The 19,268-nt window shown below is 46.5% G+C and overlaps 1 protein-coding gene across 4 annotated transcripts in view; it reads left to right on the forward strand.

Moving 5' to 3' along the window:
• Window positions 1-19,268, forward strand: part of nfic (nuclear factor I/C) — a 550,936-nt gene that overhangs the window by 41,689 nt on the left and 489,979 nt on the right. For all 4 annotated transcript variants that reach the window (XM_038778311.1, XM_038778312.1, XM_038778309.1 and 1 more), the window contains exon 2: window positions 5,836-6,367. In XM_038778311.1, coding sequence (XP_038634239.1) covers window positions 5,836-6,367 — 532 coding nt within the window. The remainder of the gene's footprint in view (window positions 1-5,835; window positions 6,368-19,268) is intronic.

A 19,268-nucleotide genomic window follows, 5' to 3' on the forward strand; every position in this document is an offset into this window, starting at 1 on the left:
AGGTACATGGTATTAAAAATACTTTGCGTTGGCATTAAGGAAACATAACTGGAACTTAAATATTGCCATAGCTTTGTTTAAATCATTAAATTGATTGGCAAAACCCTACACTAAAGCTATTTATGCAAAAAATGCGATAATAATCTATCTTGTCACAAGTAGGCTTACATTAACGCTGCAATGAAGTTACTGTGAAACGCCCCTAGTCGCCACATTCCGGCACCTGCGGAGGGAGAATTCAGAATGTGCAAATTACCTAACAAGCACGTCTTTTGGGATTTGTGGGAGGAAACTGGAGCACCCAGAGTAAACCCATGCAGACACGGGGAGAACGTGCAGGTTGAGATATCCGGTGATTGTGAAAAGCACTATAAAAATGGAAGGCTTTTCTCTTCTTCTTTCATGACTGATGATAATTCATTAACATCTTTGATGGATGCCATGTCTGGATTGACAAAAATTGCATATATCTCAGCACGTTGTTCAGTTGTCCTCTTCATCTTCTCGTCATGGCCTTGCCCCATCATATTCACTGTAATATACTTCAGTGGTACAGCTCTCGAAGAATTCTGTGTTCCTCCAATTCTAGGCCCTTGTCCAAATCCATTCCCTCCACCCGCCACTGGTGCCCATGCCTTTGACTGTCTACGTCCTGGACTCTTCAATTCCCTTCCTGAGCCACTCTGTCTCGCCACCTTTCATTTCTCTTTAAAATCTATCTCTTTTTGACAAAGTTTTTCCTCATCTGTTCAAATATCCCCTTTGGTTTAGATCAATATAAATTTTTTAGAAATCTGATTACACGCTTGTAAAAGTGCTTTGGGGCATTGTGCAACATTAAATGTGCTGTATAAATCCATGTTTTTGTTGCATGTCACAAAAGTGCAGCTAAGAAATGAAAGGAGAAAACCACATGTAGCCATCACGCATGTCAGCTTTTTAAAATGAATGGGTGAACAATAGGACTATATCTTACCCATATGAACGTTGATTTGTAACTGAATTGTGAAAAATGTACATCATTTGTTCAGAACATCTGTTTTTTGTTCAATATGAGTAAAAGATTGGGATGTGGAAAAGTAAGATAATCTTAAATTCTAAGTATTACTTCTATCTGAGACAAAATTCTCAAAATCTTAAAAGGGTTATCACAGTGCATACTGATGAGTTGTGACAGAATACAATTTCCTTGTCTCTTCCATTTTTATTCAATGTCCACTGGTGGAAATCAGACTCTTCCATCAAAAGCTAAGATAAAACTGGGATGTTTCAACTAGTTACTGGTTGTGGTAAATTTTATTCGCAAATCTTTTGGAAGATTTTGAAATGATTTGTTATAGTTTTCACCTAACATCAGCACAAGTAACTAAGAAATGATGTTGCTGGACATTTAAGGTGTGATTTAAGTGTTAAGATTGCACCTTTGGCTTTTCAGTGACTGAGCAAATTTGTTCCATTTCAATTTTAAACTTTTTCGTCACTCCCAAAGAAATGTGGGGTGGAATTTAATGACCTTCTCCATGGCAAGATTTGTGGCAAGGAGGGTGAGGGGTTAGGGACCTCATTGCCTTCCTGCCTCAAAAGTACTCAGTGATTGATCAAGGGATATGGTGTTTGAATGGGTGGGCGGGGCCTGCTGAGAGCCAGCTCGATGCCCTTGCTGCCGAACCCACCCCCTTACCTCCAGGTCCTTGTCTGGGTGTCTTGGCTATCCTAAACCTCGGGTGGGTACATTACCGGCAGCAGCCACCATCTCCCTGGAGGCGCTGCTGAGCAATGAAGAACTTCTTACCTCTAATTGGCTCACGACTCTCAGTGAGCGGAACTTCTGCCCCAGAGCTCTCAATCCTGAAGAAGACCTATTCCTGCCCAGCTTGGCACTTAATGTGGCGGACCTACTTGACAAGGAGTGGTGTGGGCTCTCATTGGCTTTTAGTTGGTATAAGATATAGAAGCAGAATTAGACCATTTGGCCCATCAAGTCTGCTCTGCCATGATCTCATCCTGGCCTTAACTCCAACGTCTTGCCCATTTTCATAACCCTTCAACCCATTACCCATGGGGAGGCACTGGCCTAGTGGTATTATTGCTGGACTAGTAATCCGGAGACCCAGAGTCATACTGGTTCACGGTAGCACGGTAGCATTGTGGATAGCACAATCGCTTCACAGCTCCAGGGTCCCAGGTTCGATTCCGGCTTGGGTCACTGTCTGTGCGGAGTCTGCACATTCTCCCTGTGTGTGCGTGGGTTTCCTCCGGGTGCTCCGGTTTCCTCTCACAGTCCAAAGATGTGCAGGTTAGGTGGATTGGCCATGATAAATTGCCCTTAGTGTTCAAAAATTGCCCTTAGTGTTGGGTGGGGTTACTGGGTTATGGGGATAGGGTGGAGGTGTTGACCTTGGGTAGGGTGCTCTTTCCAAGAGCCGGTGCAGACTCGATGGGCCGAATGGCCTCCTTCTGCACTGTAAATTCTATGAAATCCAGCCATGGCAAATAGTCCAAGTTGAATTCAATAAAAATCTGGAAAAAGTCTAAAGCAAAAAAGGTGACCGTGAAACCATTATCGATTGTCTGGTTCACTAAGGTCCTTTAAGGAGCAAAATCTGTCGTCCTTATCTGGTCTGGCCTACATGTGACTCCAGATTCACAGCAATGTGCCCTCAGGGATGGGCAATAAATGTTGGCCCAGCCAGCAAAGCCCACATCCCACGAACGAATAAAAAACAGGAGTTCTAAACCAGAAGGAAGTTGCTTTTAACGGGCGGCATTGTGACACAATGGTTAGTACTGCTGCCTCACAAGGGCCCTCTTTCCAAGGGCCGGTGCAGACTCGATGGGGCCGAATCGCTTCCTTCTGCACTGTAAATTCTTTGTGTCCTAACATCCACCGCACTCTGGGGTAGCGCATTCCACAGATTCACAACCCTTTGGGAGAAGTAGTTTCTCCTCAACTCTGGTTGTAAATTTGCTACCTCTTATCCTAAAACTATGACTTCTTGTTCTAAAGTGCCCCACAAGAGTAAGCATCTGCTCCACGTCTACTTTTTCATACCTCTAATCATCTTGTATACCTCAATTTGATCTCCCCTCATTCTTCTATACTCTGGAAAGTATAGGCCTGAACTTTTCAATCTCTTTTCATACGAGAAACCCCTCGGGCGTGATGTCCCGGCCACACTGTGTCGGGAAAGCGGCTCGCCGTGGGGCAGTGTGGCTGGTGAAAGTGGGAGACTCCGCCCCTGGGATCAACCTACTTGCAACGCCTCACGAGATTCAATACAATCTCATGTGACATTGGAGGGGGAATCCATCCCACAATGGGCGGAATCACTTTTGAGCAAATATGCATATAAGAGCGAGGCAGTAAACCTTACTCTAATGTGCAGATTCCCAAGGTACTCGAGACTTTGGGATACAATCTCTTCAGCTCACGGACTTTGGGCCAGTGCCTTTTGGTACTGGTCCCAATAAACGGGCACTGGTAGGGGTCCCCAAGGGAAGGGGAGGCCTCCAGCTACATGCCGTTTGGGCAGGATGGTTCCCTGGTACTGTTGGTAGCACCTGGGTATTCTGGCAGTACCACCTGAATGCCAGCCTGGCACTGTCAAAGTGCCCAGGTGGCACTGCCAGCTGGCACGGGCATTAGCAGGGTTGTTGGGGATTGCCAGGGGACACCCCCCCCCCCCCCCCCCCCCCATGTTACAGTCGGGCTGGAGGGAGGTCAGGGATTTTTTGGGGGGCCTCGGAGATCCGGCGCACAGAGCTCCCCGTTGCAAAAAGTGAGATTACGTGCTGCCTCTGCTACGCAGTCCTGGTTTAGGCCCCTTATTGAAAGCGAGCCGCGTTGAATAACCATGTGTTTCTTGGCTCTACCAAGTGCGGGAAACATGCGGCTAAACGTGCTCGCTCGGGAACTTTGTTCCCTTTTGGGAAGATCGCACGCCTCATCTTTGGAATCAATCTAGTGAACCTCCTCTGAACTGTCTCCAATGCCACTACATCTTTCCTGAAATAGGGGGTCCAAAACTGTACACGCAACTCCAGATGAGGTCTCACCAATGCCTTGTATAATTGCAACAACACTTCCTTACCTTTATACTTTATTCCTTCAGCTATAAATGCCAACATTCCATTTTGTTTTCTTTATTATCTTCTGTAATTGCATGCTAGTTTTCTGTGACTCATGAATGAGGACCCCCAGATCCCTCTGCTAGGGAGCACTCCAAAGTCTCTCCCCATTTTGATAATACGTTGCTTTCCCGTTTTTCCTACTAAAATGCATGACCTCACACTTATCCACGTTAAATTCGTATTTCCCAAATGCAAATTACTGTCCCATCTATTTTTGTGTCATCTGCAAATTTGGCTATAGAACCTTCTATCCACATAACCAAGTGGTTTATATAGATTAGAAATAGCTGATTGCTCAAGGACCAAACCCAGTGACCCCCATCTCCTACACTAAATTCCATTCTAGGTAATAATAATATAACAATCTTTATAATTGTCACAAGTAGGCTTACATTAACACTGCAATGAAGTTATTGTGAAATCCCCAAGTCGGGTACACAGAGGGAGAATTCAGAATGTCTAATTCACCTGACAGCATGTCTTTCGGGACTTGTGGGCAAAACCAGAGCACCCGGAGGAAACCCACGCAGTCACTGGGAGAACTTGCAGACTCCGCACAGGCAGTGACCCAAGCCGGGAATAGAAACTGCGACCCTGATGCTGTGAAGCAACAGTGCTAACCACTGTGCTACCGTGCTGCCTCGCCCAAGCAACAGTTTCCTAAAACTGAAAGACAGAATGGTATTCAAAGAGAAGTCCAGAAAGGAGAGTAAAAAATTGTTTATTTTTAACCCTTGGTTTAGGAAAAGTGTATACAAGCAATAATCCAAGTTCTAACCGGGACTATTCTGGCACCCCAGCTCCTGTCTGGGCTGGGTTTTATCCTGTGGAATTAACAAGCCTGCTGATAAGCCTCCACCCCTCAGCGGGGGAATTCGTACTCCACAAGGCTCACGGGAAGATTAATCGGGTCGTCAATGTGACCTTGTGGGAGTTATAACAAACTGCCTGGCACTTAAGTAAGCATGTATGCACTGTACCTTACCTTGTCTGACTAGAAAACAAAAGGGTGGCAGTATATTTAAATCATTCCGAGTGGGTAGCACTCTCAAACTATTACGCAATATAACCATACCATACATGTAAAGATTTTGGTGTCTTTAAACGTACACTTGTGAGTTGTACCCTTAAGAGACCAGACAGCAACAAGCATTTTCTTTGCTAGATGGAATTGTTCATCACAAGATGGCCGGAAGGCAGCAGTAACATTGGCTAGGAATGTGTTTCCAAGAGTGTGGTTTTATCTGTCCTGTTATTCAGAAATTCTAAAAAGTGACGAGAACTAAATATTAGGAAAAGGATCACAGGTCCCGGTTCAATGAGAATTCCTATTTCTGAGAGTGATAAAAGCTGGTGAAAGTTGATTAAAGTTCATTCTGCATATTGCTTCTACAATCAGGTGCAAAGTTGGGTAAACATTTGTTTAATATGAAAACAAGAGGTCTTAACGGTGGAAGTGCTACAAAAGAGAGGGTTAGGCAGTCGTTCACTTAAAATTTAAGAGCTATATTCCCATGACGACATGTTTGTAGTTCCTGTATAATATTTATACCAACCGATTACAATTATTACTGACCAGTTTCTGGGAGAGTTATTCCAAAGTCTTCTGTAACTCTCATGTATTGTTATAATAACAAGTGTAAAGTGTAAGAAGGATGTCAACATTTATTAACCGTTGCATATGAAACTGTTATCTCTTATCAGGATGAATTTCATCCATTCATCGAGGCACTTCTTCCACACGTCCGTGCATTTGCCTACACGTGGTTCAATCTACAAGCTCGGAAACGAAAGTACTTTAAGAAGCATGAAAAGCGGATGACAAAGGATGAAGAGAGAGCAGTGAAAGATGAGTTGTTGAGTGAGAAAGCGGAGGTGAAACAGAAATGGGCCTCGAGGCTGCTTGCCAAGCTGCGCAAGGACATCCGTCCTGAATATCGCGAGGATTTCGTGCTGACCATCACAGGGAAGAAGCCTCCCTGCTGTGTTCTCTCCAATCCGGACCAGAAAGGCAAAATAAGACGCATCGATTGTTTACGGCAAGCGGATAAAGTTTGGAGATTGGATCTAGTGATGGTGATCCTGTTTAAAGGGATCCCTTTGGAAAGTACTGATGGAGAGCGTCTGGTGAAGTCCCAACAGTGTAATAACCCCATGCTGTGTGTGCAGCCCCATCACATAAGTGTTTCAGTTAAGGAACTTGATTTATACTTGGCATACTTTGTGCAAGAAAGAGGTAAGTGGCATCATTATTTTTCACTGTTTAACTTCGACCTTTTTTCCATCATAGCACTCTACTGTCATTGTCATTAGCTTGCAGAGTTTATTTTATATAAAAGTTTTCTGCTTTTTTGAAATGGTGACCTGAATAGATGATTATCTACACTATTGCACTGGACCTGTGCAACTGCAAAAGACTCGCATAAATAATGGACAAAGCAAAACTGACAAGGTCCCATTGTTGAATTGTAGCAAGTGACATTCACAGAGAAACACATTATCTGAATGTGTCAAGGGACTGATGGAGAAATACTTCAGTATTATAATGAAATATTATTTTTGATGCTTTTAGTTTTTTGATTTTACAGGTCAGTTATTTAAAACTATTTTAATCCAAGCCCAGTAATGTATCTTTTTAAAAATAAAATATATATTTTTATTCTCCATTTTCACATTTTCTGCAGAATTTACCCCCCACCAAAAAACAGTAAACAGTAACAAATACAATGTCAATCCCCTTATCAATATCAACAAACCCATTCTCCCAAAACCTAGACTCACCAAAACCTGTTGTACCAGGCACCGATGGCTGCAGCCCCTCCCCCCACCTCACTCGGTTCACTGGCTGGCTTAAACCGGCCAGCGTGGAGGCCCCCGCCCGGGTCTCCTTCTCCCTTGCCCGGTCCCAGGAAAACCAAGAAATCCCCTTGAGCACACAACCCCCGCATACACACCCAAGCCCCAAAGAACCATAATTGCAAATGAAAGTCCCATCTCTTCCCTTGTCCAAATATACAGCGTTGATTCATTTAGTACAATCACCAACACGAGTCAAAAAGTAAAGTTACATGAGGCTACGTCAGTACACGACCCGCTCTCAGTCCCATTTCTCAATTCTGCCACAGTCCTTCTGCCTTCGCAAACTCCTCCGCCGCTTCCGCCGTCCCAAAATAAAAGCCCTTGGATTTGTATGTCACCTTCAACTTAGCTGGATACACTACGCCGCATTTCACCTTGCTGATGTACAGTGCCTTCTTTACCCGGCTAAAGGCCACCCGCCTCCTCGCCAACTCCACCGTAAAGTCCTGGTATATGCGTATACCAGCTCCAGCCCACTGCACTACCCGCTTCTGCTTTGCCCAGCACAGGACCTTCTCCTTTTACGCTGTACCTATGGAAACACACAGTTACTACTCTTGGCGGTTCACTCGCCTTTGGTATAGGCCTCCACGACCGATGAGCCCGATCCAGTTTGTATCGAGAGGGATTGTCCCCCTCCCCCAATAGCTCCACCCACATCTTGGCAAAATACTCCTTGGGCCTCGGGCCTTCCACCCCTTCGGCCACGATCCTCAGATTCTGCCGCCTGGATCTGTTTTCCAAGTGTTCCATTTTGGCTCGCAGACCCTTGTTGGTTTCTGTCACCTTCCGCAACTCCTTTCCCATCAAGGTGAGTTGATCACTGTGCTGATCTCTGTGCTCCTGCACCTCCGCCGCTTCGCTTGATTCCACTGGCCTCACCAGGGCAATCGCCTCCTCCACCAGCACTATCAATACCTCCCCCATCTCCTTCTTCATCGCTTCCATGTGCTTTGTGAACTGTTTTTCAAGTTCCACAACCATTACTTTGGTAATTTCTTCTGCTGTGAGCAATGTGGCCTCCCCTGGTGCTCCAGCCTCCACTTTCCTTACAGTTCCTGCGCTGACATTTCCACTCACCGGCGGACTTTCATTAACCCCCTTTTTCACGGCTGTTTTTTTTCCCAAGCTTGGACATTTCTCTTCCCTGTGCCTTCTTACAGCTTTTTCAGCCTCAGTTGCCCATGGGACCGGGCATTAAAACCCCAGAATTTCTATTCCCGAGCGGGAGCCCTCCAGTGTGCGGCTGCCTCCCGCCCGCTGTCACCGGAAGTCCCAGTAATGTATCTTTAATCTGCCATAGCTTGGTGAGCATATTTGTTATCCTGATTAAAAGAAATGAGATTATAAGAACAGATGAAAAGCATTATTAACAGATCCTCATAACTCACAGAATTATATAGTTGTTAAACTAGGTGTTCTGTCAAATCTTGTCAAAAACAGGCTGCTAAATTACAATATTTCCTTTGACCATTTGTACTACATAATTAAGGGAACCGACTATCGCATCAAAGTTAGTGTTACTGATTTTAACAAATTAAATTGTAAAATACAGAATAATATTTCTTTGTATCCTATTTTTAAACGTATTAACCCACTTAAAATAGATCGGCCAATGCTTACATTAAAATAATGAATCTGGATGTATTAAAATTCATCTTCTAATATTGACGACAATAATTTGTAGTGTGGAAATGGAAATTTTATCTAGCATTCAAATATAAAAGTTGATTTTTTTTAATGTGCAAGTTATTTTAATAGAGACCTGCTTTACTGGAACTTCATGTTCCTATTCAATCTACCCCCTCGATTCCTATGGGACTGCATTAACTGGATGCAAATAAGAGCTTCTCAGTTCTGCAAGAGAAGGACATTTAGAATTCCAAGGTTAAAGAGACAATATCCATTTTGTTCACATCTGATCTTTTCAACAGCCCCTTTTACACTATCAGGTGACATTCCTTTCTGATCTGAGTTGGAAAAGACACCTTCTTGATTACATATGCTTCTGGACTAATCCAATTCACACACTTGCTGGTATCAAACTGCTAATCGTATATGTTCTATAGCAATAATAAGGAAAGAAATTCTACCAAGACTTGAATAAGGGTATGTCTTGCTGAAGATTCAGTACACAAATTCTGAATGGATCACTGTGATGTTCTTCCCAGCAGGGTATTATTTTGCTGTTCTGTATTGGAAAAACCAGGGATACTGTGATTCTACACTGTAAGAGATTAAATATTATCTATTGTCCTTTAAGGATTTATAATTTGAGGTGTGGCAGTTGAACTTGGCAAGTCTCACTCAGGAATGGCTCACATTTCAGGTCCTTTTCTCATGGCAGGCTGTTTCTCAGCTTTTCTTGTGCAATGATTTGCCTGTATTTGCTTTTGGATTACTTGGAGGCCCACATAAAGTGGATAGGAGGCAACAGTGTACCACGAAATATACAGGCTAAATGCTATTGGATGTCAATACAGGTGAATGGGTTTTGTAATTCAATAGCAAGAGATAGCTTATTTCTTTACAAGACACTTGGCATCACTTATTTCAGCTCTGACACATATACAAATTGGTCGTCTTATATTTTAAATAATCGTTGTCCCATGTGGGAAAAATTTGGAGATATGAAATAATAGCTCAGATATCTGCTGTGGGGGCTAAATAGAACTCTACTCACCTGTGAAGAGATGTGCGTAAACTGGTATGTGAATTGACAAGGTAGAGAGGTTGTGGGAATGATCAGATCGATGCATTTTTTTATAGCAACGAGGAAAAGGAGAATGAGATGGATATTGTTCAAGGTGGGAAGATTATCCAGGAAGTGATAAAAATGCATGCTTTCCTGTGTGCCTAGTGGCATATGAGGGCAGCCTATTGGCTCCACTGCTTTTACATCCAGTAGATCCTGCTCCAGGATAGTTCTGTAATTACACCCCTTTGCACGTAATAAATAACCCGACTGGAGCGAGGGTGGGGGAGCTGACTGTAGCTGGGTGCTGGCCCAGTATTCAGAGACCAGAACTCATGTCATCATTTGCTGAGGCTGCCTGGAATGGGACTATAACACGCCACTTGCTGACTCGGTGGCAGGAATGTGGCCACTAAGCCATGGCTCACTCCGAGAGTAGCACTTTAAAGGTCAAGTAAATATCGAGAGAATGTTAAAATAAATTTTATTATGGCAAGATTTTATAGTTAAAAGAAACTAGCAGCCATTACGAGGAGGAACTGCTTAACATAACAGCCTGCAATCAGCTGTCATGAATCATAGTTGGGGAAGGTCCTGATAATGATAAAGTTGTATTTCTCAGTCTCATTACTAATTTCTGTTACTTTTGAGTGCAAAATAACATAACTATGTCCTACATGGAGAACTGATTTATTTTTATATCTTCATAATGGAAGAGGCTAGTTTTTGATGTGTGATTAACATGTCATTTCATTAGTAATGACGTAATTGAGCCAGATCATGCAAGTGTCTCTACTCCTACACAGTGTCTCAGGAAATCAGCTTTCTCACCTCCTTCAACACATGCAGGGTAAAAGTTGAATCACTCATTTTATTTCTTCAACCTCCCTGCAACATTTTGGAAAATATTTTCCTTTGAAATAAAGTCTGTCATATTTATTTCCTTTCCGGACCAACGTAGCAACAATGTAATGTTGGCCAGTAAATGACAATCAATCAATAATATATTTTAATAACAACATTGCTGGAGTTTCCCTTCAGCACATTGCCAGTGACAACACTTCAACGTTAATATGTTTTAGTTGTCATTGTGCAACGTCACTGGTGTTTCAGCAAGGGGTTGAGACTACCTTTATCTGCAGCCCTCCGGCTTCATGCTCAAGATTAGTGACCAATTTGCAGCGTGCAAACCCACAAGAACAGCAGCAGAGATAAGGTGTTAGGTACTCAGGCACTGAGCATCCTGCCGCCAGCAACTTTATCTAAATGAAAATTGAGCTTTTCCTTGGAGTGTTTTCACAGCCCTTTATTTCAAATTCTCTTGTGAAAAGATGAGTAAATTAACTGTAAAATACACAAGTGTAAAGCTTGGTTTGGATTAGTCATTTATGTTAGGCGTTTTCTAGATTCTAGTCATGCTGACCAGTCTTTTGTACAACCAGCGATGAATGATTGTCACTAACTGTTCTATGCTAATCACTTCTCAATTCTAACCACAGTGGTACACCAGTAGAATCTTCAGGCTGGAGCTCCTGTTGCATCAGATCAAATTTTGATGCCTGCAGAACATTATACTATTAAAGTACCAAGACCTGTATGTTCCAACATATTAAGACAGTACATTATTTAGTCTGTTTCTTGAGAGTACGCTAAAGATTTAAAAAAACCAAACCAGAAATCTTATTGTTGGGTTTGTGTAAGGATTGGATTCAAGAAATCAATTAACTTGACCCTAAGGGATGTCATTCAGAGTTTACAATGGATTGTTCAAAACAAGATTGTGAGTCTTGTTATTGGCATGTTTTGTCCCATGTGCTACGCAGAGGTAGGAAGTAAATAAGCAGAATGCTAACAAATGGGATTTGCTATGAATCACTCCAATTCAAATTCTCAGGCAGACTTGGGTCTGTTTTAATAGCTAGTAATTCCCAGAACAGGCCGCTAGTCTGTTGTCAGGGGCTTATAACTTGAGGGGACACCACTCCATATGGAAAAAATGAAAATCGCTTATCGTCACGAGTAGGCTTCAATGAAATTACTGTGAAAAGCCCCTAGTCGCCACATTCTGGCGCCTGTCCGGGGAGGCTGACCAGGCGTCTCTCCTGCTCATACCGCCTGTCTTTGGTATGTTTGGAAGGATTTGCAAGTTGCTACACTCAATCTAATTGACCATATTTTGCACACCCCTTTCTTGCCATCATTTCTGGGGTGGAAACCAAACCCAGAGCTTTTGGCTTAGGGGTAGGGACTGCACCACAAAACTACTATGAACTATGGTTTTCTAAAAGACTACAAGTAAAATAAAGGTTTTGAAAAATCTTTCAGCTAATCTTTTGACATTCTATGTGATTTAAAACATAATTTGTCTTGATATTAAGATGGCTAGAGCACAGTTTTCACTGCTAATTTAGAGTGTGTTGTCTCATGTGTACAACAGTCAGGTGATTCAAGTACTTTTTAATCCCATTTTCTCTTTCAGTGGTTCGACAATTGTTCCCATCAGGTGACTTTGCGATTCAAAAACTGTACTTTTTAAGTAGGCCACCCTTGCAGATGATGTATGTTCCAAGTTAACAATTTATCTTCACACTCAACTTTACATTCACTAGTACAGTATTTACTGTATATAGAAGTGCCTTGGCAAGGGGAATATGAAAACACAGCCTACAGCTTTGACAAACAAAATAAGCAAAATATTTACTTAGACCTTGAGAAGCATAAATAAACATTTCAAAATACAGCTTGCAATTTTCAAAGTTGAGGAACAAAAGGGATGAATTTTACCCTCTTCAGGCATTTGTCCCTGCAGAATATGAGGGAAAGGGTGGGATTCTTCCTCTGCTCCCCGCCGTTAAGATCGGGAGTCCCGATTGGGCAGAGAATCCCGCCTCGGCCCAAAAATGGGATTTGCGCCAGACGGCCAGTCTCCGGTTCCGTCCCATTGGCCATAGTGACGGGACATGCAAACAGCTCATGTGCTTTGTCCGAATGTGATTTTATGTACTGGAAGCCCAAATCCCAACCACCGTTATGCTCCACCCCTTCTAGCTGTGGTCACGCTGGCATGATTTGGTGCAAGCATATACAAAAGGGGTCTTGGCGCCATGGCCTTTTGAGGGAGAGCAAGGAGTTAAGTAATGCTAGAATTGTCTTCAGGCTTGCTGGGGGGTGTATGCCCGGAGCTCGGGGACTAATGGGGACCAATTTGGTGGCAAGGGTGTGGACTCGGGGCTTGCCCCTCGGGATCATGGTGGTGTGACTGAACCTCCCATTACTGCTGTAAAAGACTAGGAACTCGCCCTTTAATATTCTTTATTGTCACAAGTAGGCTGACATTAACACTGCAATGAAGTTGCTGTGAAAAGCCCCTAGTCGCCACATTCCGGGTACACGGAGAATTCAGAATGTCCAAATTACCTAACACGTCTTTCGGGAATTGTGGGAGGAAACCGGAGCACCCGGAGGAAAACCTTACAGACACGGAGATCGTGCAGACTCCCCACAGACAGTGACCCAAGCCGGAATCGAACCTGGGACCCTGGTGCTGTGAATCAACAGTGCTAACCACTTTGCTATCATGCCATAAGTAAGACCTAATGTTGTAGGTCTTATTTGCAGGCTCTTGGTCAATCGCCAGACCACCAGGAGTTGAGATTCCTCATTGCACTCTGTACATACACAGCTCCACAGCAGAGGGAGCAGGGGATTAACACCACACAAAGGATACATGTACCAGCGGCCACTGGAATCGTCCCTGGCACACAGCCTCTCTCAGAGTAACAGCCTAACTATCAACCAACCCATTCCTAAGGATCAGGTGAAATGTGCCCCATTGGTATCACACGGTATGAGTGTATGGATCCTGAGCCCGCCCAGAAAACCTGAACAGCTTCCTGTCTCCACATCACATTGCAGCCAAGCTCCCAGCAAAGGCGCACATCCCTCAATGACCCCCTCCCCACCCTTATCTGTAGGACGTGCCCACACAGCCACATGCCCGCACCGTAGGAACATCTCCATTACAAAATCAGCTGCCACAGTTCTGTCCGAAGATGCAAGGCTCAATCCGAGGGCACCGACTGCAGACCCCACTGAAAGGCCAGGGCAGGGGCCACCAAACCTATTGCTAACACCTGCTGTTAGAGCAACAGATACCCCATTAGGCAGGTACGGGTGATTCCCACATCATGGGCCAGGCGCAAGTTGCTGATGGGGATAGGAATGCAGTGTCACTACATGACCTTGAAGGTGCTGGGGTGTGTGAGGGGGAGAGGGGACTTGGTCGTGGGGGGAATGGTGAAGTTAGCTGAGCAATCAAACACTGGATAAATTTAGGGGGTTTGGATGGTCAAGGGAAGCATCACCTTGCTGACAGTCTCTGCCTCTTCCCCTCCCCGAACAGAAATGGAATTTGGAACTCAGCCTGCCCTACTAGCTATTTGCCTGGAATCTACCTGCTACTGTAGCGGATGCACGGTGGTGAGAGTGCCAGGGTCAGCCCAAGGGAGACACTGCATGACAGGAGCCTGCCCAGAACAGAAACATCAGCCAGTGAGGTTCAAGTGCTGGCTGACTATCGGGCCGAGGAGGGAGGAAGGCGGCACCACATTAGCCCATATTTCTACTGTTGCCACTTGCCCGTCAAGGAGCTGCCAGACCGTGTGTGCCGTTGTTGGTTCTGCCTCACCAAGGAGACCATGCACCACCTGGGTCAGGTGGTGGCAAACCTAGAATCCCGATGGCCATCAAATTGACAACTGCCTTCAACTTCTATACCTCTTGACTCATTACAGAATTCAATTGGGGACATGTATGGGATGTCATGGATGCCCCATGCACCTGGGCAGCTATCTGCTTCCAATTTAACCAGGATTAAGTCCACCAGGATGCCTGGGCTGCTGGATTTGCAGCCATTGCTGACATGCCCCAGGTCCAGGGGGCTATTGATGGCATGCATGACGCCAACAGAGCACCAGCTCAATAGGGGATACCCTTATTTTACAGGAAGGGGCTCGACTCCCTGAATGTGCAGTTGGTGTGCAATCACCAGCTGTGCAGTTGGTGTGCAATCACCAGCTGCACATCGAGCACATCTGTGCGAGATACCCAGGCAGCATGCACGATGCATACATCCTGGCACAGTCGGAGGTTCCCAGCATGTTGGTGGTGCTCCCTCGGCTGAGGGGCTAGTTACAAGGTGACAAGGTCAGGTGATGGCTGATGATGTCAGTGTGGAGGCCCCAGACCAAAGTGGAGAGGTGTTATAACAATGCTCACTCAGCAACTAGTAGCAGACGGGCTGGTTTAGCACAGGGCTAAGTTGTTGGCTTTGAAAGCAGACCAAGGCAGGCCAGCAGCACGAATCAATTCCCGTAGAAGCCTGCCCGAACAGGTGTCGGAATGTGGCGACTAGGGGCTTTTCACAGTAACTTCATTTGTAGCCTACTTGTGACAATAAGCGATTTTCATTTCATTTTTCATTTCATCATCGAGCGGTACATTGGGCTCCTAAATGTGCTCTTCCGCTGCCTGGACTTCTCTGATGGGGCTCTCCAAAACAGCCACCAAGGGATTTTGTGCATCGTGGTGGACTGCTGCGTCCTGCACAACATCGCGCAGCAGCGGGACGATATGTTGGAGGAGGGGGAGGATCGGCAGGCCTCGTAGGGCGAGAGGATGAGGACGGTGTCCAGGATGAACCAGGGGAGGACCTGGAGCTGGCTCAACAAACCATGGAATGAGTCCTTCTGAGCTGTCAAACCAGGGAGAAACTGATCAAATGCTGACTAGGAGGCGAGAAGACTGGCAGCTCCATCACCATCACCTCCCACTCCCATGCCGTCAGTCACTTCGGTCCCAATGCCCTCTCTTAGACTTTCACCCCTTCCCATAACCACAGCTCACTATCCCCCCTCCGAGGGTTATCTCAACACCAACAGGGCGCTAGGCCTCGGTTGGCAGGGGCTGGTTTAGCTCACCAGGCTAAATCGTTGGCTTTTAAAGCAGACCAAGCAGGCCAGCAGCATGGTTCGATTCCCTTACCAGCCTCCCCGGACAGGCGCCGGAATGTGGCGACTAGGGGCTTTTCACAGTAACTTCATTGAAGCCTACTCGTGACAATAAGCGATTTTCATTTTCATTTCATTTCAGTATCCACGGGTCTTTTCTGCGGGATGGAGGATGATGACGACTTGCTGTGTGATGAGTTGTGGTGCTCCTCATTGTCTGGCAAAATCTGAATCGTGTCTGGTAGATAACATACCGCAGTCCACCTGGATCATCCCTAGTTGTGTTAATGGGGTCCCCTTCTCCTGGGCCACATTATTTTGGGGGAGAGATGCTGGCCTCGATGGAGAAGCTTTGGGCTCATAGACTGGGGATGCTGTCGTACTAGGCAGTCTCAGACTGCGGCTCCCATGGCCTGTCACTCCTTGGTGAGGGTGGACCCTGTGGGATGTTCATGGATGCAATTCACACTAAACCTCCTTCCCAAACACCCACACCATCACAGCCCAAGATCCAGCCCCAGCCAAACCTTCCCATCCATGGGACAACAGTGAGGGGCAGATTGGTGATGGAAAAGTATTCAATAGTGTATTGTTATAGATTGTGTCCTCTTCCCCCTGACTCACTACGTTCAACTACACCCATCCAACTTAAAGTAACGTCTAAGTTTCAGAATTTTCGGGCATCCTTCTCCTTCTAGGTGTCCCTCCAGATTGCAAATCCGGAGTGGAGGCGGTCTGCTGCTTGTTTTGCTCTTTACCCTGTGATGCCCTGGGGGGGGCCTGGATGAGCCCAGCTGACCTTCGGGTGTCACTGGTGATAACGTGTCACCCTGTTCTTCCCGCTGTTCATCAGATGCGCGAGTGTCGGGTGGGGTGGATTCAGAAGGGCTGCAGTATTCCAGCACGTACCCTGGAGGCAGGCCCCATCCCTTCTTCCTCCCTTGGGGTGTTCGCTGGCCTCAGGGCTACTCCATGAGATGGAGGGGCAGCTGGAGTGAGCTCCAGAGACTTCAACATCATCTGGCACTGCCAGTCTTGGAGGCCTGCCTTCGTCTGAACCATGGTGTCAATTGACTCGGCCATGGTGCTCTGTGACAGGGATATCTCCCTCAGCGAGTGAGCTATGTTCCTCATTGCCTCGGTCATGTTTCTCTGTGACTGGTTATGGTCACTCAGCACCCAGCCAGTGCTCTCGTGCCCTCAGCCATGACCCTTTAGAGGAGTGTGTCAAGCTCTGGAGCACCGCAGCAGTGTCTATCTGTGCCTAGGACATGTCTGCCTGTGACTAGGCCCTCCTGCCATGCGCCTCAGCCATGGACAGCAGAGTGTGACCCAAGCCTTGGATATCCTGACACGTCTGTAACGTCAGACCTTCCATCGCAGACGCCAACTTTTCTGTGTTGGTCTGAGTGCCACTTGTCGGCACCACCCCTGCACCTGAAGGCGATTGGAATCCTCCATTGTACTTGCAGGTGCTGGAATGTTCCAACACCCTCTCCTGTAAATTCTGGCTCTGAATCTGCATCTGCACCAGTGATGGGATCATCTTTTCCAGAAATACTACATCTGTTTTGAAAACAGCTTTTCCTTGGGATCAGGCAGCCCTCTGACCAGCAGCTCCCGCGGAAGTCCCTGCCTCCACCTGATGTGCTGCAGCACGTATGGTGCTGACCAGAGGTGACCCAGGAGCCTGACCACTAATCCCGGATGGCCCAGCCTTGTCTGATGGGGATCCTGAAAGACAAAGGACATGGGGTCAGCTCTTGGGAAGGACAGGGCGGTGGGAGATGAAAGACTCACTTGAAATAGGACATTGTTGCATTGGACTCTCACATTTTCAGTACACGCCAAACTCCATGTCAGCCACAGCGCACTCCTTGTCCTCCCCTGTGAGTTCCATGGTCTTTTCTTCAAAGGAGGTGTCTTGGGCATGACCCTAGGCCGTCTTTTGATGCTCCCTTTGATTATGGCTGCTTTATCCTTGGAGGCACAGAAAGGACATAGTGAGACACCAGTTTTATTGGGGGGTGGGGGGGGGGGGGGGGCGTAGTGATTTCTATCTGGTAGCAAATGTGGGCAAAGACGGCAGGGCATATGTTGGGGGTTGGGTGGAGGGTGGATTCTGAGGGACATGCTGGTAGGTGGTGTGTTACTGGCATATAAGGGATTGGGAGCAGTTGTCCGTGGTCAAGGGCGGGACTGATTCCAGGATCACTCAAGTGGTTACTCACCTGAGCTGTTCGAAGGAGGTCGTTCATCTTCTTCCTGCATTGCATGCTGGTCCCTTTGGTGAGGCTGCCAACACTCACTGCATCTGCCACCTGATCCCAGGCTTGAATCATTACAGCTGGCTGGTGTCTCCACCCCACCCTGAGAAAGAAAGTTTCCCTCCTCTCTTAATGGCGTCCAACATCCTGTGGATGCCCACATCAAGGAAGCATGGTGCAGGTCTTTTGAGCAGCCATCTTCTTGGCTGGAATGAGAGTCTGGGGTGAGTGGTGCGCTTAGAAGCTGCTCCAGCTTGTCAGGCTCACGAGGGGAATCCTGACCGCGACAAATCACATATCTGGGGAACCGGGAGTCGGGCCGGATGCATGTGGGCAGCATGCTGGCTCACTTGCATGAATGGAATTGTGCCTCCCCGGCGCTCCTCGTGGCAAAACAAAAATGTTCCACTTCTCGACTGGCGGGACCTCTTATTCTCTGAAACAGAAAACCCTGTCCATCATCTTCTGAAATGAGAAAATACTAAAGTAAATGTTATGGGCTCTCCCGTTGGAGGGAAATTGCAACCGAATTACGATTCCCCGGAAGTCAAAGCGGGAAGCAATTCCGTATCCTTGGCATGCAAATTTATGCATGCCAAGGAATAAGAAGGATTTCCAAGGGAATCCTGCTATCTGGCCGCCATTTTGAGTGTACGGCCTGATAGTGAAATCCCACAGCCGGCCTCCTGTTAGGGGGTGTCTATGGAGGCGTCCCTTTAGTTAAGGGGTCCCTGTGCGAAGGTCCCTTCAGTTAGGGGGTTCCTGGAGGGTCGACCTGTTAAGGGGCACTTGGTGGGGGTAGGGGGGGTCTCCCTATTGAGGGGTTCCCTAGGTTGGTCTCCCCATCAAGGGGGTCCCTCGGGAGAGGGTGGTTGCTGGTAGAGGAGGGATGGGCAGGTAGTGCATTGTGGGGGGAAAGGGGGGGAAAGTTGGACTTTGGGGGGAAACTCCCCTAAGGAGTTACTCTCTTGGCCCACTGTGACATCCACCACATCCGGGCTGGTAAATACTAGAGGTGATCCCCGCCCACATGATTCCCGGCCCAGGATACCTGAGAATCATGGAGGGTTGGTGAATATGGTGCCCGGCACGCTAAATGGATGCAGATCCATCATTAAGACCCATTTGCATTTGTTTACATCCTCTTGCTGAACCTCGAATCCAGAGCCAGCGGGGTGCCGGAGCATCGCGTTCAGTTCGACATCCAGCGCTGATTGCTATTTTCCCCCAATTCCTGATTCTCCATCCCATCGGGAAATGCGCTTCGGGCGTCGCGGGACACAGAGTCCAGCCCTGTTTCTTTTTCCA

The sequence above is a fragment of the Scyliorhinus canicula genome, chromosome 18 (genome assembly GCF_902713615.1).
Source record: "Scyliorhinus canicula chromosome 18, sScyCan1.1, whole genome shotgun sequence".
Classification (NCBI taxonomy): Eukaryota; Metazoa; Chordata; class Chondrichthyes; order Carcharhiniformes; family Scyliorhinidae; genus Scyliorhinus; species Scyliorhinus canicula.